Source organism: Diceros bicornis, chromosome 19 (genome assembly GCF_020826845.1).
Source record: "Diceros bicornis minor isolate mBicDic1 chromosome 19, mDicBic1.mat.cur, whole genome shotgun sequence".
Taxonomy (NCBI): domain Eukaryota; kingdom Metazoa; phylum Chordata; class Mammalia; order Perissodactyla; family Rhinocerotidae; genus Diceros; species Diceros bicornis.
Window position 1 is genome coordinate 52,320,492 of NC_080758.1, and position 27,573 is coordinate 52,348,064.

The following is a 27,573-nucleotide window of genomic DNA, read 5'->3' on the forward strand; positions in this document are numbered from 1 at the left end:
TGCATGGAGCTGGGGCTCACAATCTTGTGCTTCCCTCGTCTCAGAGATTATAGACTCCCAAGTCCTGTCTGCACAGGATGTTCTGTGACCCTTCACACAGCTGTTCTGTGTGCTTTGTCCTACTTTTCTAGCTGCCCAAGGAAAGCTACTCAGTAAAAGTGGAACCTGCAGTTATTTTACCCTGAAATGTTTTAAATGTTTTAAACCAATGAATATTTGTCATTTTTCAATGAGTATTTCTATAATTTTATAAGAAACATTTAAATAGGAATTTTAACAGCAATATGGCTGTTCTTTGGCCAGAATTCCATGTCATTCATTGTTTGGAATTATATCTAAGCTTTGATGCACTCTCCTCAGTGCCTTTTAAAATATCACTGTTCCTTACATTTAAATATCTTGTGATGGGTTTGTATCAGTCACCTCCTTTGTACCATTTCAGATCCTCTTGGGTCCTCATACCCTTGAGTCACATGTCATTTAGCAACCAGCTTTACAGTTATCATATTTGCTTTATGCAGTTGTCTCTTGACTGCTCCCCACATTTTTTCCCTGTACCCTCTGCCTCTCCGTCTCACCCTGGGGTGTCCATGTTGATGCTGAGGTGTGAAAAACCTCCTGATAAAGCCCATACGTGCACAGCCACGTTCCTTGTTGTGTGGATGTGTGTGTGTTCAGCAATTCTGTATGGTCACAGGGTGCATGTCTATTATGGCATCCATGTGAAGGTGTGTTTTGTTGATGTCTGTGTGTGTTTAGAGAGTTCAAGTCACTGTGGGCTCTGAGACAGTGAGTGGTCTGTATGTGTGTGTGTTTGTGTATATGTTCTGAGTATCAGTGTGCATTATCAGGTGTAGTTTACAGTCTGAATGCTGCTGGTCATTTGCGAATAGTGTGTATGTGGGTGTGGGTGTGTTGTCAGCATTTCCACGTGTTCAGAGGATGTCTGTCATTGTGGTAATGTGTGGAATAAGTATGTTTTTAGAGATCAGTGTGGGCTCCAACACTGTTTGCCTGTTAATAGTTCAACCCTCTACACCCCTGAGGAAACACTGAATCCAGACAAACACAGGCCCCATCAGGCCCACAGAGATCCTACTCAGCTGTTTTCCTCCCCTCACAGAAATATGAATGGGTAGCCAAGGACCACTTGATATTTGAGGAATTCCTCTAGCATGAAAGATGGAGCAAGAAACGCATACACTGAAGTGAGGGACTAAAAGAGCAGCAAGGAAATCCAGAGATCATAGTGAAACTTCAATTGCATATCTAGTAACATCTTCAAAACTATTAGAGATGGACCAGTCCCATGGCCTAGTGGTTAAGTTCAGAGAACTCCACTTCAGCAGCCCAGGTTCAGTTCCTGGGCGTGGACCTACACCACTCATCAGTGGCCAGGCTGTGCCGGCAACCCACATACAAAGTAGAGGAAGACTGACACAGATGTTAGCTCAAGGTGAATCTTCCTTAGCAAAAAGAAGCAGCTTGGCAACAGATGTTAGCTCAGGGTGACTCCTCCTCAGCAAAGAAAAAAAAAAAGATAAAACATCCATTAAGTGTATATATATGTATTGATGTTACCGCACAATATTGAGGTTCTCTTGCCCAATGCACATTAAAAAAGCCAATTATTCTGGCATCAGCTTTTGGGAAAAGAATTGTAGCTTTATTTTGTGAGATTGACCTGCAAGGAAACAGGGGGCATGTGTCTGTCTCAGATCTGTCTCCCCTATCCAGGGCTTGGGGCACAATTTATGGGATGAAGGGCAGGGTGATCTGACATGTGGAGGTAGATGATTGGAAGTAAGGAGAAGTGAGGTAATTGATTTTCTTTTTTTACAATGTATTAAGATTCACTATAAAGCAGTTTAATCAAATATTAAGATATTGGCTTAGGGGTGATGGTATTTTTTCGTTTGTTTTTTTAATTTTTTGTTTATTTCAGCAACATTGGTTTATAACATTGTATAAATTTCAGGTGTACATCATTATACTTCTATGTCTGCATAGATTACATCATGTTCACCACCCAAATACTAATTACAACCCATCACCACACACATGTGCCAAATTATCCCTTTAGCCCTCCCCCCTCCCCTTTCCCCTCTGGTAACCACCAATCCAATCTCTGTCTCTATGTGTTTGTTTGTAGTTATTATCTACTACTTAATGAGTGAGATCACGCAGTACTTGACCTTTTCCCTCTGACTTATTTCACTTTGCATAATACCCTCAATGTCCATCCATGTTGTCACAAATGGCTGGATTTCATCTTTTCTCATGGCTCAGTAGTATTCCATTGTGTATATATACCACATCTTCTTTATCCATTCATCCCTTGATGGGCACTTAGGTTGCTTCCAAGTCTTGGCTATTGTGAATAATGCTGCAGTGAACACAGGGGTGCATGTATCTTTACACGTTGGTGTTTTCAAGTTCTTTGGATAAATACCCAGCAGTGGAATGGCTGGATCATATGGTAGCTCTATCCTTAACTTTTTGAGGAATCTCCATACTGTTTTCCATAGTGGCTGCACCAGTTTGCACTCCCACCAGCAGTGTATGAGAGTTCCCTTCTCTCCACATCCTCTCCAACACTTGTTGTTTCCTGTCTTGTTAATTATAACCATTCTGACGGGAGTGAGGTGATATCTCATTGTAGTTTTGATTTGCATTTCCCTGGTAGTTAATGATGTTGAACATGTTTTCATGTGCTTGTTGGCCATCTGTATATCTTCTTTGGAGAAATGTCTGTTCAGATCTTTTGCCCATTTTTTAATAGGGTTGTTAGTTTTTTTGTTGTTGCAATGCACGAGTTCTTTATATATTTTGGAGATTAACCCCTTATCAGATGTATGGTTTGCAAATATCTTCTCTCAATTTTTAGGTTGTCTTTTAGTTTTGTTGATGGTTTCCTTTGCTGTGCAGAAGCGTTTTAGTTTGATGTAGTCCCATTTGTTTATTTTTTCTATTGTTTCTCTTGCCCCGTCAGACATGGTGCTTGAAAATATGTTGCTAAGACCGATGTCAAAGAACGTACTGCCTATGTTTTCTTCTAGAAGTTTCATAGTTTCAGGTCTTACATTTAAGTCTTTAATCCATTTTGAGTTAATTTTTGTGTATGGTGTAAGGTAATGGTCTACTTTCATTTTTTTGCATGTGGCTGTCCAGTTTTCCCAACACCATGTGTTGAAGAGACTTTCTTTTCTCCATTGTATGTTCTTGGCTCCTTTGTTGAAGATTAGCTGTCCATAGATGTGTGGGTTTATTTCTGGGTTTTCGATTCTATTCCATTAATCAATGTGTCTGTTTTTGTGCCAGTACCATGCTGTTTTGGTTACTATAGCCTTGTAGTATATTTTGAAATCAGAGAGTGTGATACCAGAAGTGAGGTAATTGATGATCTGTGCAAGCATAGTCAAGGTTCATGGCTCTTCATTGGATATGTGTTCACAAATTGGTAGTGTTACCATGATCTGAAGATGGAGTTTTTAGCTCCCTGATGTTAAAGAGGTCACTTATCAAGCATTTGTGCAGGCCCAATTGATAGGTTGGTGGTCTCAACGGGCCTGAACTGGATGAGGGATCTCAGTTCCTGAAAGAAAACTCTTAACTACTCTGTTGATAAGATGAGGTCAGTTGAACTCGTCCTGGAAGGCCCATGGTTACGTTGGTATATGCATATATATGCATATGCATGACATTATCTGTATATGTGTTAACTGTAGAGTATACACAAAGCCAGACTGTAGTTAAAGTGGTCAGGACAGATTTTAGTCAGTAATATACCACTGCAATAGGGAAGAGGGAACAGGGTGAACTGAACTCAATTTTGTTGTACAGAGGTGACTGAGCATTTGAAAGGGAGAGTGAGGGAGCAGGCAGGGGGTGAGCATGGGCTCAGAAGAGTCAGGGAGGGAAAAGTTACAGAGTGTTGGTCAGTGCAGTGTGATCTGGCCAGTTGTGTCTGCTAGTTGGAAATGATCAAAGTTTCACTTCTCTCCTCTCACTGAGTCTGGGAGACAGACACCCTGTCCTCTTCTCAAGGAATGGCTTTCAGGACCTTGAGAAATGCAGTTATAGGAGACACATATACAACTCGAAAGGAGAGAGGAAAGAATCACAGTTGTAAGCACTTTTGGGTAAATGCTCTAAGAAAGGGATGTCAGGGGCCAATGATCAAGTGTTGGCCAGAGCAGTCAATTCTTTTGGCTGCCTTGAGCATTCTCAGGCAGGCACTTTAAGGGGCAGGGGTCATCCTAGGGATGTGGATTTGAGCTGTTAGAGACTATGTCAGTGTTTAAGTCTTATAATGTGTGTGTGTGGTGAAATCATTTGTGCTGAGAGGTCATAGTTATTATAGGCCAAGATTGAGGCCTAGTCAAGAAGAGGGCTCAAAGGATCCTGGCTTGAGTTTGGTCAAGTACAGGATCATATATATAAATAAGATATGTATATTTTTTGAATAATATAAATCTTTATATTGAGTAATATAATATATTGAATTAAATAATATAAATATATATGTAATGAATATATATTGAATGTGTACAAATAACATAAGTATGTGTATATATATTTGAATTAAATAATATAAATATATATATGATTTAAGGAATATTCAAACATAATAACAGAAATTTCCAGAATTAATAAAAGAATCCTATTCTGGATTCAGGCAGGTGAATACATCTCAAGCACAATTAAAAAAACAATCTAGAGCCAGATCCATACAGGGAAAGCAAAGAACACTAAATACAAAAGAAGATATTCAAAGCCCCACAGAGGAACAGAACATTTATGGAGACTTACATTTAGACTATGATACATTTCTTAACAACGGAAGGCAAGAGAGTGTTGGATTAAATCTTTGAGGTACAGAGAGAAAATAACTTTCAGTGTATACCCAATCAAACCATATCTCAAGAACTGGGGTGAATTAAAGATATTTTTATGCAAACATTTACTAAGAGTATTACCACCAACAAATGTTCATTAAGGATCTTATGAAGAATGTACTTTAAGGGGCCAGCCACCCAGTGTAGTGGTTTAAGTTCAGCACATTCCACTTCAGATGCCTGGGTTTGTGGGTTTGGATCCCAGGCGTGGACCTACACCACTCATGAGCCATGCCATGGTGGTGACCCACATACAAAATAGAGGAAGACTGGCACAGAAGTTAGCCCAGGGCTAATATTCCTCGAGGAAAAAACTTAAAAAGTAAAAGAGAATGTACTTTAAGAAGAAAAAAATTGATAGAAGAAAAAATGCTAAGGTGTAAAAATGGATTGTGAGAATAAAAAAGGGTAAACATCTGAATAAATCATTGAAAGCATGACTTTACCAAATAATAATAATATTGACAATGTATAACTGATGGAGTTAAAAACTAATGACAAGGGAACTTCTGTTTTAGAGTAGACGAGGACAGGAAAGCACTCTTTCTGCACAACTGGACAAAGACAGATAAATTATATTTTTAGAGTATCAGAGAACTTCAGAATCAACCAACTAAAATTCCAGAAAGAAGAAAAACTCTTTTATGTGAGCAAGAGTTTTTATCTTTCTTTCCCCTGCCGGCGTTTTCTAATTCTGGGTGCTTGCCAAGGATCTGGCTTGCTCAGTCAGATCCTCGACTAGGGAAAAGAGAAACTAACCAAACTTGTAGTGATTCTGCAGGACTGGTGTGGCAGAGGAAACCTGAGGGCTTTCAGACACACAGCTGCTCTTCCTCACAGCACCTGTGCTACGTTTTGCTGCCACACAGGAATCTGGGGAACTAGGCCAAAAGCTTCCACAAAGCAAAGTGAAACCTCCAGAAGTGGTGGAAGTGGCCTAAGTCAAACATACTGCTAGTCTGACCTTCAGGGAATTTGCCATATTAAGGTAGGAGGCTGGAGACCTGCACTGAGATATCCGAAGGGCGTAGCTGAATTTTCTGTGGGCTCCTAAACTTGAGGAGACAGAGATCTACCAGACTTAGAACCAGACACCTGTGCGAGGGAAGGAAGCACAGCAAACAGGAACAGGGGGAAAGCGGAAGGGCTGGGTTTACTAAAAGTGAGACCCGGCCCCAACTCTGATCAAGGTCTGATTGGACTCAGGTGCTCCAACCTCACTCTGTTTCTCAACGAATGAAGATAAGGTCATGTGAGCCTCTCGAATTACATTACACAGACCTTCCAAAGACACTGGTGAGAGGATGGAAAAGGCAAGCCACAGACTGGGAGAAGACCTTTGCAAATCACATATCTGACAGAACTCTAAAGAACTCTCAAAACTCAGCAATAAGAAACTCCAAATTTAAAATGGGCACAGATTTGGACGCTTCACCAAAGAAGATACACAGATGGCAAATAAGCACATGTAAAGATGCTCAACATCATTAATCTTGAGAAAAATGCACATAAAAACCACATTGAGATACTGCTACATACCTATTGGAATGACTAGAATTAAAGAGGATGACCATACCAAGTGTTAATGAGGATGGAAAGTAACTGGAACACTTCTACATTGCTGGTGGGAACACAAAGTGGTTCAGCCTCTTTGGAAAACAGTTTTAAAGTGTAGTTTGTTATGCTGCTAACAAATTAGCACAAATTTCATGTCTTAAAACAACTCAGATTTATTGTTTTACAGTTCTGTAGGTTAGCAGTCTGACATGGGTCTCCTTGGGCTAAAATCAAGGTGTTGGCAGACCTAGGTTCTTTTTGGGGGACTCTAAAGGTTAATCCATTTCCTAGACTTTTCAAGCTTCTAGAGACAACCACATTCCTTAGGCTGTGGCCCCCCTCTGCCACCCTCAAGACCAAGAACTCTGCATCTCTCTGGCCCTGCTTCCCTTGTTGCATCTTTTTCTACTCTACTGTTTCTCTCTCCCTTTAAGGGCCTTTGTGATGCACTGGGCCCACCTGTATAATCCAGGATAATCGCCCTATTTTGAAGTCAGTTGATTAGCAACCTTACTTCCATCTGCAAATTTAATTCACCTTTGCCAAGTAAACTAATATATTCCCAGGTTCCAGGGATTAGGACATCTTTGTGGGCCATGACTTTGCTACACAAAAGGTTTTTAAAATAAAGTTAAACATACAGATACCATGTGACCCAGCAATTCCACTTCTAGGTGCTTACCCAAGACAAGAAGACTTATGTTCACACAAAAACTTGTTCGTAAAGATATACAGCAGCTTTATTCATAGTCAAAAAAGACAAAACTGAAAATAACTCAAATGTCCTTCAACTGGTGGATGGATAGACTGTGGTACATTCATACAGTGGATACTACATTCAGCAATAAAACAGAAGGAACTGCTGATACAGGCAACAACATGGATGAACACTCAAATCAATGTATTGTGCTAAATGAAAGAATCCAGACTCAAAAGGCCAAATACTGTAGGATTCCATTTATATGATATTCTAGAAAAGACAAACCATAGGGAAAGACAACAAATCATTAGTCGCCAGGGGTTGGCGGGGGGAAGAGATGACTACAAAAGAGCAGCTGAAGGGAGTTCTGGGTGCTGGAACTGTTCTGTGTCTCAATTTTGGTAGTTGCACAGCTATACGAATTTGTCAAAAGAGTTGTACAAAGAGGAAAACAAATACATCATTTTTCACCCATCAGATTGGCAAAACTTTAAAAATCTGACAATGCTTACCTGACAAGTCCCAGGGCAAGGATGACTCAGACACTGTTGGTGGGAATGGAAATTGTTAAAACTTCAGAGGATGATTTGGCTGCAGCTCGTCAAGTTTCAGATGCACGTCAGCCTCTGGCCCAGCAATCCACTCGCAGGCAGGTATCCATTCTAGGGAGTCCTCCACACGTGTGCTTGAGGAGACACGCACAAGGATAGTCATTAAACATGCTAGGGGAATCAATTAATTGTGGTTAGTAGTTATTTAAAAAAGAAAGGAAAAAACGCATATGGGAAAGAATCAACCATGCTGGCTACATATATGATTTGAGAAGGTAACTCACTGCTTTGTCTCCTTAATAGTACGTAGCACAGAGAGCATTGTACTAGGAATCCTGAGACAAGCATCTGAGCATTTAGTTCCAACTCTGCCACTACGTAGCATTCAGACTATGGACAACTTAACTCGAGAAACCTCACTTTCCATTTCCTGGAAAATGAAGAGGTTAGACTCTACAACCACTAAAATTATTTCCAACTCAACAATTCTATGATTCAATAAGTCAACAATCAAAAATTATATTCCAAAGTACCTATGTTGAGAAACTGTTTTTCCCAGGCACCCTGAAATCAGAAACTATCAGAGAAATAGGACATCTTAATATATTGATACATAAAATGGTCCAAATTTCTTGGTATGTCTATGATGAGCGTTTTAATCAAGATCGTAACTCAGAGCGTATAAACAGCTAAACCCACCATATTGACTTGGGTCACCCTCAGGTAAAACTTATATATCCTCTCCCACTTTAACATTCCAAAACAAATTCACCATACTAATGAGTCTATCTTGTCAAGTTCAGGTCTGTCTAGCCAAAAGTCATTCATGTATATGGTAAGATTTTAACAAAGATAAAATGATGAAGGGCTTTTTGTATTTTTGCCTGTTTCATCTATAAAGATCTTACATCATAATTTAATAGCTTCAGCCTGCTACAATAATTTAAAGAGCCTTTTGAAACTTGTAATATGCCATGTCCAACAGGATCTAGTAAAAAAATCAGTAGTTCAGAATCCAAAAAAGCTTATTTAAAAATTTCATTACCGCCAATACTTACACTTCAAAGACACCAATAACCAACATGTCATTTCTTCCTACTGCAGAATTTAATAGGTTATTAACTTCTGGTATCATCCAAAAGCATAATTAGGATGGTATCATTAAAATGTATTTTTTAAATCAGAAATATTAAAACTAATGATTAAACTATTAAACTAAATGATTAACTAAATATTAAAACTAATGACAACTAACAATCTGTTGTCTTTCCCTATGGTTTATCTTTTCTAGACTATCATATAAATGATATCCTACCGTATTTGACCTTTTGACATTTCACCTTGTCAGTCAAATCAAAATTTCAAAATTCTTTTTCCTTGGGCTTTCCAAATCTAAATTCTTACATCTAAATGAGTACAGAGACAAAACACACACTACACACTACTTCTAAAATCCTCCTCCTGATCCGATTTTAATTTTAGCACCAACTGCCTAGAAAATCTTTTTGACTGAAACCAAAATTCTGTACACATTATGTCAATCATCAATTGATCAGTCATCAGTCTATGTTAACAGGTGAGTTATTATTAGGAAGTTACATAATTTGCACCAAAGATTGTTTAAAGCTCCTTTCATTAAATGCAGTTTACAACAATTCACAGGCTTCAAAGTTCGCCTTGCAAATATAGAGTCAATTACCAGAAACCATTAATGCCATTAGGCTTTTCTATAAAAGTGGTCCCAAGGAAGTAGGAAGGTTTATTTGTTTAATGAAGGCAATGAGGAGCCCAATAGCCTGAGCCAGAGGTTGGGCTCCCACCGCCTGGGGCAGCCTGCCAGGAGCCCCGTCCCCCGCCCCCGACACCGCGCTCCCGCCGTCTGCGGTGGAGATCTCCAAACCGAGCCCGCCGCCCACCACCTACCTCAGCACTGCCTCCTGCCCAACGCTCCTCCACACTGTAGAAAGGAGAACTCCCCAGCGCTGAAAATCCTGGAGAAAGGATCCAGAAACCACTAATTCCCACCACACAAACCCCTGCAGCACCACCTCCGCACCAGGGACCCCGCCTCCAGTGCGCGCGCCTGGGGCTCTCCAGCTCGCTGGCGCCTCTGCCTCTATGAGCGCCGGTCCTGCGCATGCGCGGGCCTCCGAGGATACAATGGGAACCGCTGGGGGCCAGCCGGGTGGGGGTGAGGGGTTGGAGACCCACGTGTCCCTGAGATGGAGAGCAGTGGCGCTCTGCAGCCCTCGACTCTGCTCTCCTTGGATGACCTTCAGCTCCTGGAGAAGATCTGTCTTCCCTTGAGGCGGCTCCTCCTGTCCTGAGAAGCACGTCACATGATCTAAAATTTGTTTAAAAAAGGACAATGACATCCTTAACACCCGATGTGTGTCGTGTCCCCAGAAGAATTCTCTGCTTCCCCAGAAGACTAGACAGCGAGCAGCTGGGACCAAGTTCTGACCCGGGAAGGAAGGATGCTGAGTGCGCAGCTGTCTCCTCTACCCTGACTCCTTCCCCTGATCTGTGGCCCTGATGGTGTTGGGGGTGCGTGTAGGTGATGACTCTCAAGTGTTTGCCCACGATATTACATTTCTTATGATTTAGTGGTTAAAACGGGAGGCTAGCTGTCAGTTTCTCAGAGGATTTCACTTGTAGAAATGTCTTTGGACAAAGTTTGTTTTCATTTCTGATTTTTAAATTCAATAATAATTAAAATACTTATTTTCTTAATTTCATTTGCATGCTAAAACAAACTTAAGTCACTTAGTTTTCACCAAATTGCCCACATTTTCCTTAAAATTTTGGAAGTATTGCTGTTTGAGGTAAAGAAAGTGTTTGGGAAGAACAATTACCCTCAGATAATATCTTCCCAGGGAAAGGTACGAACACATAGTTAAGAGCCATTTTGAGGTGGCTGGCGAATACATCCAGTTTGAGTTCTACAATGGATCGTCCAAAGGAAAGGTTAAATTAGTAATTTTCTGAGGAGTTTGCAAGTAAATGTTCATGTCGCCTTCACCTAATAGGTCTGCTGATTTAAATGAGGGTTTAGCTTAATGATAAAAGTTTTCAAGAGACTGAGAAATATTAAGTAAATGTACTTTAAAAAAAAAAGTGCAAATTAAAGTAAAGCCCGCCATTATCCTTTTTAAAACAGAGTCACAGTAGCACTATTGCCAAGGTATGAGAAGGAATAGAAATGCTTTATAAAGTCAATTCTTCATTTCTAAAGGACCTAATGTGACATTCTAGAAGTCTCCATAGTCTTTTAGTCATCTACATTTAAATTGCTCAATTTATGTTTTAAAGACTAATGAATCTGAGGGCAAAATATTCAAGGTCAGTGTTTAATTGTTTTTCATTGTTGCAAAGTACATGGGTATAAAGTGTGGCTGAAATCCATGGTCTTGGAGAAGAAAAATATACAGAACTTATTTATTACTCTCACAGTGTGTCCTGACTTAATCCTACAAATGTCCCAAGAATAAAGCCTCAGTGAATTCCATTCTGTTCTTAGATATGACATCTTTCATTCGTAATGAATAGTCTCAAATTAGGCTCTAGCTAGTAATTATGTTCCTGATGCAAATAGGCAATAAAAAAGAAGCCGTGCTTGATTAAATTGGGCTCAAGAGGAATACTTAGAACCAATATTTGTTTTTGGCTTTGTTTTTCTTTATCAATTTCTTTCTCCTCAGCAGAGTCAACAGATAAATGACACAGAAAGCTGAGAGACTGGAGGGCAGGGTCTTCAGGAATATGAGATTTCCTAATCTTCAAGATCCTGTTTATCTTTAAAATTCTATGGTTTTTGTTATTTATGTAGGGGTTCATTTTTTTAATTATTTCTAATAGTGATCATAATAGTGAGACTAACACAACTTAGCACCTGTGGAACACTTTTCAACGTAAAAATTTAAGTTATTCTGACAATTGTTAATATTTTAAAAAGCTGTTAAGAGCTAACCTGATGCTCAGAGGATTTTTAGCGTAGTGAGACTGTTCTGTACGTAATAGTGGCTACATGTCACTACATGTGTGTCAAAACCCATGGAACTGTACAACACAAAGAGTGACCCTTAAACTAGGGTCTATAGTTCAAAATAACGTATTAATAGTATGTAAACAGAAAATAACTTTAAGCAAGGGGCATTGACTGATGGAATTGTGGACTTAAATTTAGTTATACAGATAGCCAACAGGCACATGAAAAGATGTTCAACATCAATAACTTTCAGGGAAATGCAAATCAAAACTACAATGAAATATCACCTCACACCTATCAGAATGGCTATAATTAACAACACAGGAAACAAGTGTTGGAGAGGATGTTAAGAGAAGGGAACTCTCGTACACGGCTGGTGGGAGTGCAAATTAGTGCAGCTACTATGGAAAACAGTATGGAGATTGTTCAAAAAATTAAGACTAGAACTACCATACAATCCAGCTCTTCCACTGCTGTGTATTTATCCAAAGAACATGAAAAAACTAATGTGTAAAGATACATGCATTCATTCATTGTGGGTTTCTGCACTACTACCTCAAGGAGTGCTGCCCCCTCAACCTGAACAGCCACCTGGCACTACTAGAAATGAAAGACATTCCCTCACCATGGATTGGAGGACTCCTTATTCTGACGATGTCAACATTATCCAAAGAGATCAACAAATCCAGTGCAGTCCTTATCAAAATCCCAAGGACATTTTGTGCTAAAATAGAAAAAAACCCATCCTAAGATTTTATGGAATCTCAAGTAAGCCCAGATACCAAAAATAATCTTGAAAGGAGGTAGTAAGTTGGAGGACTGATTCTTCCTAATTGAAAACTTACTACAAATCTACAGTATCAAAACAGCATTGTCATGGCATAAAGACAGACATATTGACCAATGGAAACAGAATTGAGAGCCCAGACATTAACCCTCACCCATGCGATCAAATGATGTTTGACAAGGGTGACAAGATTATTCAATGGGGAAAAGTCTGTTCAACAAGTTGTGCTGGAAAAAGTGGATATCTACATGCAAAAGAATCAACTTGGACCCTTACCTAACACTGTATACAAAACTTGATTCCCAGTGAATCAAAGACCTAAAGGTAAGAGCTAACACTATAATACCCTTAGATGAAAACATAAGACAAAACATTACAAGATAGGACTTGGTAATGATTTCATGGATATGACACCCAAGGAGCAGGCAATAAAATAAGAAAATACACATGCTGGACTTCATGGATATTAAAAAGTTTTGTGCCTCAAAAGTCATTATCAACAGAGTAAAAGCACAGCCCACAGGATGGGAGACCATATTTGCAAACCATGTATCTGACAAGGGCTTAATATCCAGAATAGATAGAGAACTCCTAAACTCAACAACAAACAACAACCTAAATAAAAATTGAACAAAGTACATGAATAGACATTTCCTCAAAGAAGATCTGCAAATGACCAATAAGCATATGAAAAGACGCTCAACATCAGTAATCATTAGGGAAATGTAAATCAGAAACATAGCGAGAGACCACCTCACCTTCATTAGGATGGCATCTATCCAAAAAAAAAAGAAGAAGAAAAATACTAGAACCAATGTTGGCCAAGATGTGGAGAAAAAGGAACCCTTGTGCACTGTGGAGGGAATATATAATATATAGTTGATGTAGAAATCAATATAACAATTGCTAAAAAAAAAATTAAAAATATAATTATATAGGATCAAGCAATTCCAATTCTGGGTATATACCCCCCAAAGAGTAGAAAGCATGTTCTCAAAGGCATAGTTCAACACTCATGTTCATAGCATCATTATTCATAATAGCTAAAACATGGAAACCACACAAGTATTGTAACTGACGAAGGGCTCACTGCCCAAACACCCTTTAAGCCAACCATGGGCTACCCACTTTTCGTAATAAAGGGAAAAAGCTTTATTACGAAGTTGGCCAGCAAGGAGACAGGAGACAAAGGTTAAATCGTTCTCCCTGATGGGCTGTTGAAAAGGGCTTTTTAAGGAAAAAGGAGGGGGTGCGGGAAGGTTGGGGTCAGTCCTAGGCATTTTGTGCAAGTGCAGAAGATTTTAATGTTCTGTCATACATCCTATGTTCAAAAGGTGGTGTTCTTAACATGATCGGCAGGGGAGTTCTTGGTCTCCCAGGTTATCCGCCAGTCACTTGTGCAGTAGCGGTTTGAGTCTTGCCAGCTGTCTTGTAGTCTCACTGGCTCAAAGCTGTTGAAATTTGCTCAAGGAGGAAAAACGGAGATTCTGAAAAACAACTCATGGCCCAAGATTAGATCCTTAGTAAATATCACATGGGACATGGTTTAAGAAAGTAGTCTCCAGGAGACCGTTGATAAAAATCTGGCTGGGGCCCCATTTTATTTTGGGCTTGGTTTTGAGCCTGGCTATAGTATCAGTCCAGGGATGTATGGATGAGCAAAATGTGGAATATACATACAATGGCATATTATTCATTATTAACAAAGGAAGGAACTTCTAAGATATGGCACACCGTGGATGAACCTTCATGATATTACTCTAAATGAAATAAGCCAGTCACAAAAATACAACCTTGTGTGATTTCCCTTCTATGAGATTCCTGAAATTGCCAGATTCAGAGAGACAGAAAGTAGAATGGTGTTTGTCAGAGGCTGGGGGGAGGCGGAATGGGGAGTTTTTCATGAATGAGTGTAGAGTTTCAGTTTTGCAAGATGAGAAAAGTTCTGAAGATGGATCATGGTGATGATTGCACAACAATATTAATGTCTTCAATACACTTAAAACGTACTTAATGTATCTATAGGGCCTGATGACTTGTCGTGGCCGAGCACATGCTTGTACTGTTGCACATTTTACCCCTCACTGTACAGTTGGCAAACTGGCCCAGAAAGAGGCAAGTACTGTCCCAGACCACAGGAGGTAGTCAGAGTCCTGAAGACTAGCGAGAGCTCCAGCTTCCTTGGCCAAGGCTCCGCCCCTTCCCTCAGGTTTCCTTTGGCAATGAGAAGCATTAAGATCCTAAGGGATTGCTGCCCACCCCTCTCCATGTGGGGTCATTTTCCTCTCCTCATCATCGAATGAACACAGGCACACCCACTCTCACTGACTTCTCATGTGGGGACCACGGAGGTGCAGTCAAGAAAGAGCCGACACTGGGGAAGTGACAAGAGGCAGGAGGGAGAGAAGTTGCAGGCAACTCTCCCACGGGGCAGTAACATCTGTTCTCCTAGATACGTGCCGGGGCCCCAGAGATGGGCAGAGGAATGTGTAAGGTTTCTAGGTTTCTACCTGTTCCAGACCCATCCCTGGCCCAGCCTGGGGAGCACAGGACTGGGGTCCTGCAGTCCACCTCTGTGGTCACCCAGAGCTGTGATGAGCCCATCCTCCCCCTTGTGTAGGCATTGGGAAGAGAAGAGAAGACCTCAGTGAGGGTCCCCCTGTATAAAGTGGAGCATCCAGTGGGTGACTCCAAGTGTTCCATGCACTCACAACATGTCTGTTGGACTGGGTTCTCTGTCGATGACCTACTGTGCTCTGAAACCCTGAGTAAATGCTTTCCAGCCACTGGAGATCCTTTAGAACTGAGGAGGCTTGGGGGCTTGGATACATGAGAACTGGGAATAAGGAAGAAGATGCCAGAGCACTGGACACCAAGTCCAGAGTCCAGGGAGAAGAGTAATTCTTGTGGGAACCTCAGGGTCCTCATCTGGAGGTAGGGGGAATCATTGTCCTGGGGGAGGTTAGGATGCCTCAGGAGTGAAGAGGACATCTAGTGGGGGACAGCAAGAGTGGGGGAAAGTAGGCTCCCGAGATTGCTCCCACTCCCTCGAAGCCAACAGGTCCTGCTCCTTTAACCCTGGGACCCTGGGGAGCCTCTGCTTTGAGGACACCTAAAGAAAGTTTCCTTTCTGTTTGGTGGAGTTCCTCCCTGGGTTGCAGTGGTAGTGCTGGACACCAGGGGGTGGGCAGCCTCTTGTGTCAGTGGTGGCCAGTGAGTTTTTTGATTTTTTTCTTTTCCGGTTGTATTGAGATATACTTGATATACAGCACTGTGCAAGTTAACACTGCTGTGTGGTATATTTGAAAGTTGCTGAGAGAGTAGATGCTAAAACTTCTCATCCCCAGGAAAAAATGTTTTATTTCTGTTTGGTGATTGATGTGAACTAAACTTATTTTGGTAACCATTACATAATATATATACATCAAGTCCTTCTGCTGTAAACCTGGAATTTACACGGTGTCCACTGAACTTTGCTAGAGCTCCTGGAGCAGTGATGAGTCAAACAGAAGTCTTTCTGGCTGTTCCCCTGCCTCAGAAACAACTTGTACGTCCTATTACTAGTGTTCATCTCCACAATCAAAGTTGGTCATAAACAGGGGGAGGGGTGCAAGATCTTCCCATGTACTCATTCAGCAGCTGTACACTGAACAGTCACTCTGTGCCAGGTGCCCTGGTGGGGTGAAGTGTAAGATGAAAATGACCAAGTGGTCCCTGCCTGCCAAGAGCTCACAGTCTAGAGGGGAAAGGGACAAAAGCAAAGACATGAGAAAGAAAAGAGCAAGTGCTGTAGAGAAACACAGCAGGGGGCTGTGAGGGAGGGCTGGGGGTCACTGGGTAGGAGGGTCTGAAAGACCTCACTGGGATGACATTTGATGGGACAAGAATGACAAGAGGGATCCAGCTCTGCATGAGTCTGGGAGCAGTGTGTCACGGAGATGGCACCACTGGTCCTAAGTCTCACAGGCAGAAGTGAGTTTGGCCAGAAGAGGTTAGAAAGATGGCCAGTGCGGCTGGAGGGAGGCTGAGAGGAGAGAACAGGAGCTGGGGTGGAAGGTAGGGACAGGGCCTGGTGGGCTGTGTCAGTTGCCGTTCCCTTTCTGACTTTATTGCCCCTAACCTTGCATTTCAAAACTACAAATGTTGACTATCTCACAATTTGTGTGGATCAGCAATCAGGCACGTTTTGCTGCGCACATCTGCCTCAATGAGTTTAACAGGTTGGGGCAGTGGCCTCAACTGAGGCTTGACTAGGGGAAGACTGGCCCCCAAGGTCACTCTCAGCCTTCAGGGTTCAGTTTGGACTGAGAGCCTGAGTTTCTTTCTGTCTGTTGGCCTTGGTACTCCCTTGCTTCTCCCCTCTATAGACCTCCACATTGGGCAGCACCAAAACACCAGTATTTGATTCCTCATTTCCAGGGATTCGACAAAGTGAGAGAGAGAGAGAGATGCAACATGAGAGAGGGAGTAAAAGGAAGTGAGAGACATTTTTAGTTAAAATTTAGATGAAACATCCCATCACTTTGGTTGTTATGATGTTCAGAAGCCAGTTACTAACCACCTAGTGGTCCCACAGGGATGGCTATATCATGGGTGGGGCTTACTGGGTACCACTGTGGAGACTGCCCACCTCATAAGCCAAGATGAGGCACTTGGCTCTCATTCTACTTAAAGCAGCAAACAATTGAATGGTTTTATGCCACAGTATGGCAATATCTGAATTTCCATTAGTATTAAACCCCTCATGATGCTGACCTGAAAATGAGGCCAAGCTGGAAGTCACTGTCCCAATATCACATTCCTGAAACCCAGGCCTGTTTTGAGTGGTGTTCTGTGCTATCTCCCACCCCTCCTTGTTATTCTTCCATCTCTAAGTTTGGGCCTTAGGTACATGTGACACCGGCCCAAAGGGGTAACAGATATTATCTCATATACACTGGGTGACGCCCTAGGAAGTAGATTTTGCCTGATCCCCATGGTGCTGATTTGGAGACTCAGGAGGACCTGAGAAACACAGTGACTTTCTCAGGATGCAGAACTGGTAAGAAAAAGGAGATCTGCATTCATCTCTGTCTCCTCAAAGCTAGGACCCTAGTGAGGTTTCCAGGGAGCTGTGGCTAGGGCTGTGTGGGCTCCTTGTATACAGTTCAGGAGATGACATGGGGGAGGGGGGTGAGCAGCCTGGGGGCAAGGGGCAGCTCTGGACAAGTCTGATTGAGGGAAGTGGCCCAGGTAATGGAATCTTGAAAAATAACTTCACTTCCTTGGTCATAGACCTCAACAGATCTTAGAACTCTGGTAACCAAGCAGCCACAGACCCCTATCCAGCCCACTTGACTGGAGACAGTCAACAGACAAAGATGTTTTGTTGTTGTATCCAATCATTTGGAGGAGCTGGGCTCAAAAAATCCCAGAAAGAGAATCTTTTTGGTCGTTGAAGACGTTGGCTCAGCCCTCATCCCCGACGCCTCTGGGTGTCTGGAAGGAGGCAGTGAAAGGTAACACGGGGCAGTCCAGGAAAGGCTAGTGCAGGCCAGGGCACAACTGTGATCCCACCTCATCAGCCCGACACTCCTTGCACCTCTTCGTGTGTGTGTGCATGTGTCTGTGTGGAGGGGGGAAGGCAGGGCGTGAGGGGCTGGTCATTCTCAGCCAGGAGCAGGTTGTTAGGTGTTGGAAGCCTGGTGGGTCTGTCATGTCCATACCCCGTGTCATGGCTGGCAGCATGAGAAGTTGAGCTCATCTACTCATATGTTACCGAGCCCTAGAGGTTTCATCTCTTTCCCTCCCTGACCACAGTTCTTTGCAGGGATGCCCCTCTGTGCCTGAACTGAGGAGCAGACTTTCTCTTGGGGGTCGGCCCCAGTGGCAGTGTGCAAGCAGCCCCTGATTCCTTCTGGCCCAGCTCCTGGGCAGTCTTTGCAGAACTCCACTCAGGAGGCCACCCTCACCATCCAGTGCTGCTCTGAGATGAGAGCAGGAGCAGAGGGTCTCCACACTCAGGACCTTGAGATGCCGGGCTTGGACCAGAACTAGGGAGGGACCAGACTGGGGCTGTCCCTTTTTCAAGCTAAAGGGGATGTACATGCAGGTCACCTTGCCTGGTTCGGAGCTGAGCTGCCGTGACCCTCTTTCCCTTGCCCGGTGTGAGCTTCTGGAGGCCACTGAGGCAGAGCCAGAGGGTAAGGCGGCCTGCAGGCTGGGTATTCCCGGAAGGGAAGTGGGATCTTTCCTGTGTTTGGAAGGACACGTGGAAAGTCAGCTATGTGGGTGAACCTTTCTCTTTATCCCGCTGCAGCGCCAGCTGCAGAGCTCCAGCCGGCGGCAGAAGCAGGGCAGTGGACAGTGGTGGAGGTAGAGCTGGCTCCAGCTCCGTCAATACCACCCCCTCTAGCGCTGGAGCCAGCGTCCCCTCCATCAGCAGTGTTGGAGCTGGAGCAAGGGCCCACGTCGGCTCCAGCAGGAGTGGGAGCTGCTGAGCTGGAGTCACCTGGACCATCATTTCTAGTGGGAAGTCCATCTCCACCTGTGGCCATTAAGGAGGGTGAGAAGAAGCCTAACTTCACGGCCTTCCCTCCTAAGCTGGTGGCGGAGCAGTTGACCGTGATGGATGCCGTGAGCAGCTGGGCTCTCAGGGCGGAGGGGCAGGCCTTCCCTCTGCCATCAGTGCCCCAGACCTGATCCGGACTCCTATGACCTGGGCCCAAATCCTGGCGCTCCCCCTTACCAACCGTACGACCTGGGCAACTTTCTGAACCCCCAAGGCTTTTCTGTCCACCTGCAGACCGTAGAGGTGGACACTAACAGGACCTGCTGCACAAAGTGGCTGTGCCGGCTCCATGAGGTAGAAGAGACGGAAAGCTGCGCGGGGCCTGGCCCATCAGTGGGGGAGGGGAACTCACTGTGTGCAGCCAGGTCACTGGTGACCCAACCGGCTGCTCAGGAGGCTCAACAGCCTCAGCATTTATTAGAGACCTGATGTGTACTTCACTACAAGGGAGACAGACAGAGGCTGTGGTTGTAGCTGCCGCAGGGCAATGTGCTGGGTCCTGGGTCATCCTGTGCTGGGTGCCTGCAGTGGACAGAGAAGAAAACCCAGAGACTCTCACGAGGCTCAGACCACATCCTGAGCTTCCTGAGCTCCAGCTCTAAACCGTGACCCCTGTGCAGCACTTTGGGGGCGGTAGACACGGAGCTGGGGTGTGGCAGGGCTGGGTGACACTCCCCCTCTTCCCCAGGAGCTCTTCCGGAAGGTGGTGCCCTCTCAGTGCCTGGGCTCCACCTGGGGCAAGAGGAACAAGCCCGGCAATGAGCACCTGGCACCCACCGTCTGAGCCACCGTCGACCACTTCAGAAGTGTGGTCAGCCTCGTCGTCACCACCTGCCTCGGGGACCCGAGCATGACAGCCCAGGACAGGGCGAGGGTGGTGGAGCACTGGATCCAGGTGGCCCAGGTGTGTTGCGGGAGGCCCAGTGGAGCCCCTCTCTGGAGCCTTGGGAACGGCCTCTCCACCTTTATCAGCTCCCAGGATTGCAGTGTGTGGTCTAAGCCCCTGCACAGTCCCTAGGCCCTTCCTTCCAGGGGCCCGCTGACCTTGACTCCAGGTCCCAGTGAGAGGATGCTCACTTCCTCCCTGGCTCCTTCCCTGGGTTGAGCTAAAATCCTCCTCCCTGTGAGTGTTACTCTCTGGGTCCTAAATGTGCCCTTCTGGGGCTCCCTGAGCATCTGTCTCATCCAGGAGGGGAGATTTAAATAGAAGGGGACTGAAGCTAGAGCAAGCGGGTCTCTAACGCCCCACCTCACAGCTCATTCTCTTCCCTTCCCCAGGAGTGCGAGATCCTGAAGAACTTCTCCTTGCTCTGCGCTGTCATCTCTGCTCTGCAGAAAACCTCCATAAGCCACCTGAAGAACATGTGGGCGGATGTTTCCCGGTGGGTAGGCCCCTCTCCATAGCATGACCAGGGTGGATGGGGGATCTCTCGTATGTCTGCCATTGCCCCCTTGATCACGTGGGAACTCCTGGGAGGCAGCAAATGCTGGGGACAGGGCCTGGGCCTCGGTGGGGGGTCTCTAAGCCTCCCTGGGTCCTTAGTGCACCAGTTCTGCTTCAGGACTCAGTTTCCCTAAATGCCAGGGTTGAGCCACATTGGAGATTTTCAAGTGTTTATGGCAACAGAACTCTACGCCCAGTTGAAACTCAAAGTGGTCAAAACAGAGGTGCTCTGTAGAGCTGGGGAATGGAGACCCCAATGACCAACAGGAGAGTTCCCTCCCAGTCCCACGAGACCTTAGCGCTCAGAGGAACCCAGTGAGAACACTCCTCCAGTCTGTTTGAAACTCTCAGGTTTGCAAAGAAAAGGGGTTTGCACTCAGACTCCGCACATCATTCCTAAATTTATCCTTCCTTCTTTCCCCTCCCCTCAGGGAGAGCTCTAAGAAACTTAAGGAGCTCTATAGCCAAGACAAGTCTTTGAGCAGAAAACTGATGACCAAGTTAGAGTGGAGGCTCTGGGTCTGGAAAGAGAGGAGGGGGGTGGGAGGAGGGGTATTGGAAATTCTGTGGTTTTGATTGTTTCTCACTTGAACGTTCTCTGAAACATTCATGTCTATCTTGTCCAGATTAACAGAAGGATCTGTTTGGTCCATGGGTGGGCGGGGTGCAGTTTGTGGGCAGGAGGCCCTGGTCGTGGGACACAGTGGTGTTGGCTGGGCTGTTCCAGGAGGAGTTGCCGAGCTGGTGCCATCAGCAGGTCTCTGGCTTCCATGCATGTCCATCCTGCTGGATGTAGCTTCTTCCAGGCTGTTGGGTGTTTGGGGTGGGTTTAGCCCTCAGCCTAAACCTGTCCTCAAGAAGCCAGGCCACTGCTGCTCCTTCTGTCTTCACCAAGTCTCAAAGTGGAAGGCACCCTGCCCACCCCAGGTTTGGGAACGACAGGAGATTCCCATGGCCCAGGTGGACAAACAGTCTGTTCATCCTTGGGTCTGAACATCTGGACCAGAAACAGATGTGTGTGCATTCTGTGACTCCCCACTGGACCCCTAGAGCAGTCACTTGAGTCAATCACAGGAGTCTCACCTGAGTGCCCAGTTGGCAATGACATATGCCCCAGGTGGCTTATGTGAAGAGTCTAGGCAACTGATGGATTCTTAGTGGATACTGCTGAAAGGACCTTGGTATCTGACGTAAATGAGGAAGCAGAGCCTCCTGTCACTCCCCTCCCTGTGGATCAGAGTATGCACCTTGGGTGTCCGGTTCCCGAGTGGATAAAGAAAGAGTTCAGTGCAGGAGAATATCCTGAGGGGTTCCTTGGGGAGGAGAAGGCGTTGGCACGGCCTCTGTTCCAGCCCGGGGGCCAGACACTCCATGAGACTGGGGAAGGCAGGAGCCACTCAACCAGACTCCCAAGACACCCCTTCATCTCCATCCACGGCTTGGCCCAGGATCACGCTTTGAGAGCTCAGGGGACAGTACTGTGGTCAGTGGTGGGGCGGGGGTTAGGTGAGGACGATGGAACAGGGCCTCTGGCTGGGAGGGGCAAGCGGCCTCTCCTCTGTGGGCCACTGAGCAACTCACTGCCCCTGTTTGGGCCTCTGCCTCCTCATCACGGAAGGGAGGGATGTTGATTGTGTGGTGCAGGCCTCATACGGTGGTGATGAGATAAGAGGGAGAGAAGGAATGTGGGAGCTTTCCGCCTGCTCCACACGGAGGGGTGAGGCCGAGGACAACGATGACAGTCATATGCCACAGAGTCCTCAGGAGAACCTGTAGGGTAGCTGGAGTTCTCAGACCTTCCAGATGAGGAAAGAGGAGTAGGGAGGCCAGGCCACAAGCCCAAGCTCACACTCAGAGTGAGAGTTCGAGCTGGGCTTGTTCTAGAATCACAAGACCTTGGAGGATGGAGTGGCACTGCTACCAGTTGACTCGAGTCAGATGTCCAGGGTCGGAGGCCAGTGGTGCTGGAGAGAAATGGGGTGAGGGGAGTATGGCCTCACTGACACTGTCCTTGACCCTGGCAGGAGGGGCCCTCCACGTTGCCCCCCGGAGATCATCCCCCAGAGAGTGCAGGAGAAGCAGCAGCAGCAGCAGGTGAGTGTGCCTGTGGGGGAGGGGCTCTGCCCTCCCCGCTGGAGGCCTCAAATCAAGAGAGGAGGGCCCTTCCTCCTGGTGCCACAGTGCCTGAGTCCTCCAGTAGAAGTGACCAGGAGGGGGGTCTGGAAGAGCTGGTGCAGGATGGGTTGTTGTGGGGAGGGCCGGGGACGGCATACCCTGTGATTTGCCAGAAGTTGGCGTTGGGAGGTTAGGAGCAGGAGTCTGGTTTTATTGGGCTGTGAAGGGAGGAGGTATTGAGGGGAGGCTGCTGAGGGTCTCAGGCTGCTCCCCGTGGGAACCCTGGGGTGGGCCAGGAGGCTGAGGGTGAGAACTTTTCAAGGGAGGGTCTGCAGAGGGTCGACTTGACAGCAAAGGCTCATCTCACCTGATGTGACAGGGTGTCGTCCCCTATCTTGGCACTTTCCTCGGTGACCTGCTGATGCTGCACCTGGCGATGAGTGATTATCTCGAGGTGGGTGAACATGGGGACCAGGCAGGGAGGACCAGGATCCTGAGCCTGGGGATGCAGGAGCCCCCGAACTGAGCTCTGAGCTCTCAGCAATGAGCACTTCTCTCACGAGAGCCTTGCAGCTGCCCCTGGGAGCTGGGGCATCAGGCCCATCTTAGGGATGAGTGAACAGAGGCTCCGTCTGAGACACCCATTCTGGTTCCCCGGGCTGGGGAAGCTCAGAGCTGCCTGACGGCAGAGCTGCGTGAGGTTTGATCTGAGCTGGACTCAGCCTCTCCGTCCCATGCTGCCCATGGTGAGAGAGATGTCGGGTCTCCCCAAGTCAGGCAGCACGTAAGTGGCTGAGCAGTCCCCTCTGCCTGAGGCCTCAGCCTCCAAGTCTGTCATCAGAGAGGGTTGTGCTGCCAGGTCCCTCAGCCTCACGCCCCTGTCCTCCTCCTCTGGAGCCCAGAGCCCAGCCTAGGTCCAAGTCCTGTTTTCTCTGGATCCCCGGCTCCCTCTTGGGACCTGGCAGTAGTACAACATGATAAGAGGTGGGCATAGGGTGCTACTTAAGCTAGGGGGCTCTGTCTGATGGACTCTGGCTTCTGCCTTCCAGGGAAATGAGATCAACCTTGAGTAAAGGACTGAAGTGAGCAACTGTGGCACTCCCTGCAGGGGAGGGGAAGGAGGTGGAAATCAGAGACCCTCTGGGCAGAACAACCCCTGGCTCCACCCCCTGTATCTTACATTGAGTGGAAGAGTTTGATAAGGGAGAAGAGGGAGATCCACCCAGTTGTCGGGTGGGTTGAGGGGAGGATAGCTTCAAGGACAACTTCCTGGAGGAGGGGCTGATTATTCCCATTCTGAGAGCAGGGAGAGCCTGCATGCAACTGGAGGGAAGGATAGTTCCCAGGACTGGTCCCCTGCCCCACTCCTCACCCCCCACAAGGCCCCTGAAGCATCCCCCACCCAGGCCCTGTCTGCATCTTCTCCTTCCCTCTGGCCCCAGGAATATCGAGTCATAAGGTAGATCCTGCTGCTCCAGGTGGCTTCAAAGAATTACAACCTAGAGCCCGAGGATCGATTTGGGGCCTGGGTCCAGGACATGAAGCTGCTCAACGAGAGTGAAAGGTGAGGCAGGGCAGGAGTTGGGTGAGGGCAGGAGTGGACTCTCCCTATTGGCCAGTCCAGATAGCCTGTGTCTATGGCTCCCTGGTCAGCCCCAAGTCTTATTGTGTTGCAACCTCTGGGACACCCAGACTCCAACTGCTGGGCAGGCAGTGGGGGGACACCTGAGGTGTGGCTCCTGGTAGACTCACAGGTCCCTCTCTCTCCTGTAGCTACAGCCTGTCCTGCCAGCTGGAGCCCCAGGCCTAGTTGGCCTGCAGAATACTCAAGGCCCAGAAGAACTGGCCACCATCAAGGTCAGGGGTGAGTGAGTGTCTGGGCTGGGGTGACTACCCCTAGGGTTTCAGTAAAGTGAGCTAAGCATGGCCTTGGGATGTCGGACAGCTGGCACTGAGAACCCAGCTCCACTACTGAGCAGTCCTGTGACTGGGGTGACTCTCTTCAGCTTCCTGAGACTCCGTTTCCTCCTCTGTGAAATAGGTGATACTAAATGATCGCTCATGTGGCAGGGACAAATGGGGTACTGGTGGCTGACAGCACTGAGCACAGGGACTGGAGCACCCAATGCAGTGCGGACAGGTTGCAGGGCCATGATTCTGAGGGAGGCCCTTCGAAGATAACCCGACTCTTCTACTCAGCCCCCAGGCCCCAACACTGAGCCCCGTACCAGTGGCCGATCACAGCCCCATCCTCATCAGCAGGGACACAGCTGGGACGCTTGCGATGCACCGGGCCGGCTCCTCCCACCTAACGGGAAGGGGAGAATTGCAAGCTGATTCCTGGGGTCCCCTGAGGCCCAAGAGAGTGGGGACGAACCCACCCCAGTTCCCTGATATCTCTACCTCAGCACCTCATCACCCATTGGGGAGGGACAGTAGTTATGTGTTGTAAATAATAAATGCCATATTTGAATATTGTATTAAAGTCCTGTTCCCTTTACAGCCTGGGAGTTGTGGTGTGGTTCTGTTGCTTTCTGTAGGCATGTAAGGGAGACACAGAATCTCACATTTCTCCTTGAATCAAAAACTCTTCCGGGTCATCAGCTTATTGTACGTGGGAGAAGGAAGAAGAGACAGGCCCTTCTCTGGCTAGTGGGGACAATCCCAAGTCCCCCTAACCCAGAGGACAAGTTCATTTCAATATCATTCAGCTGCTCCCAGAGCAAACACAGCCCGCTGCCCGTTCTCTTGGGATTTAAAGGTTGAAGGTTCTTTCACAGGCAGAGCAACAACCACTGAAATGTGGGTGTCTTTAAAACAGCACTACCCACGACCATGTCATGCCACAGGCAGGGGCTGCCTTTCTACATTCTGGAGGAAGAGGGAATAGTTTCTGCTTCTCTTGTGGAGGTTTCTTTTGAGCAAATTTTAGGAACTTGCAGTTTTCTAGTTCAATCTCTGGAATTGCATCAACTGTAAGTGAGGAAAACAATGTAAAAGATCAAAACGTGCACAGGGAGAGGACAAGGCCCGAGGAAGGTCATTTGCAAATGGTCTAAAAGCAGGCAGGACTTTCCCTCCTCAGGGCTCTCTAGGGTCTCCGTGTTCACCCCTGACCTAGGTTTGAATCCTGCTGGCATCCTTGTCCAGGACTCTGAATTCCTTTTCCTGCTCTTTTTGAATCCATAGGGAAAGATTTGCGACACAGCTTTTAAGGCTACCGCAGGGCATTATTCCATTTACATGACTGCTTTCTGTGAACTAGGATTTTCAGCGCCCCTGCCTTCCTTATGCAATATCCTTTAGAGCAGAAATTCCCCAGAAGGTCCCCAGCCTCTCTCTCAGGTTCATCCTGGCTCCTCCTCCCTGGCTTGGCCTGATGGTCATGGGTGAGCTCTGCTTTGACAGGATAAGGGACCACAATCCTGGACTGTGAGTGACCCTACACTCTCCCTTGCTGTCCAGGGTGACTTCTGATCCCATGTCATTCTGAGGTCCATGGTCTCAGACAATCTTCCAGTTTATGCACTCAGTGTTGGTGTTACCATCTCGTCCAAAAGGGGCAATTGGGTCCGAGACCTTGAAGTGTGTCATCCCTGGGTGGCTCTGTTTTTTTCCCCACTCGTGCTGTGGTTACATCACAACCACCTGTTGGGGTGTGATCTCTGTTGGGAGCTTTGAAAGATGAAGCAGAGAGGGGTGTGGGGTGTCCAGCAGGGAACGCCACAGCACTGATGATCCATGGACATGCATGAGCAGCCTTAGCAATTAAAATACTGAAATGCTTCCCACCTAGTGTTGAACAGACACTGCTCTGAGCTCACACCGAGAACCCACCCCATGACTAGGAACTTTCAAAGGGTTACCACGTGGCATTTTGAACCTCATCCCTTAGGAACACCCTGAAGACAAGGGCCAGATGAATTGCTTGGCACTTGTGAGTTATCCCCTCCTTTCTGATGGCTACAAGTGTCACCTAGACACACAGGCTGGATTCTTCCAGGAAGTTTCTCAGGACAGCCAGAAGCTGAGGCTGAATCTTGGTTCCCAGCATCCCAGACCCTTCCTGACATGGCACAGCCATCTAGTAAAGTTTTTTGGTAACAGAAAGACTGGTAAGGCTGTAATTCCCTCCAAAGAGAAAGAGAAGAGCCAATAGTGAAAGCTTGATCCCTCACATGGAAAATTAAATCCCAACAAGCGGTGGGTTCTTCACAGATTACTGATGCTGAAAATGTCTCTTTTGATGACAGCTCGATCCCCCAACTGCCACGTCCGTCTTCATGAATCAAATTTCCAACACATATGGATCTAAAAACCTGAGAAATCTGGTATTTCCTTAGATGCAACTCTGAATTAGCATGCAACAAAGAACATAAAAATGGAGACCTAGAAGTAAATATCTAATTTGAGGACATAGACATAAAAGCAATTTTGAAATAATATTTTGTAATCTATTAGAATATTACACAAAAAGAATAATCCACTTTAAGTAGGTTTTACTGTGACTGTGAGGGGAAAAACTGAATAATCCCCTGACGTTGATAACTCGCTGCTGACTTTCAAGTACAAATAAATAACGTAAATAGTAAAGGAAGAGGAGAGAACAGCATGAAAAAGGAAGATCTTTCTCTCCTCACCTGAAACCCAACCTCTCACCTCAGAAAGAAACCGCTGTCAATATTTTCTGTGTCACGCAGTGGAGTTTAATAAAAGTATTGGTATATGTTAAAGTTTCAAGAGCTAAAAGCAAGGAAACATTAGGGACGCTGCCAAGAGACCTCACTGAGATGCCTGCTTCATTTCATCTGCTCTCTTGACGTCCTCCTTGGCCCCGCACTTTCTCTGCCTTGCTAGCAAGTCTGTCTGTCATCAGTGCTATCACCAGTCTCTCTCCTGTGCTCTTCACTGCCCTTTCCTCCTTCCTGATACCTTCCTCAGTCACCAGAAATTGTTGGCAGTGGAGCTGTGGAATGCCCAGAT

General features: G+C 46.2%; 2 protein-coding genes across 3 annotated transcripts in view; both read left to right on the top strand.

The window, feature by feature from the left end:
* The window catches only part of LOC131418749 (ral-GDS-related protein-like), a 393,378-nt gene that overhangs the window by 253,204 nt on the left and 112,601 nt on the right, over positions 1–27,573 (top strand). The window lies entirely within an intron of this gene.
* Positions 18,429–23,663, top strand: LOC131418226 (ral guanine nucleotide dissociation stimulator-like). Its single transcript, XM_058562218.1, has 5 exons — positions 18,429–18,663; positions 18,780–19,096; positions 19,266–19,325; positions 20,310–20,348; positions 23,640–23,663. Exons 1-5 carry the CDS (start codon positions 18,561–18,563, stop codon positions 23,661–23,663), a joined length of 543 nt encoding a protein of 180 aa, XP_058418201.1. The 5' UTR covers positions 18,429–18,560.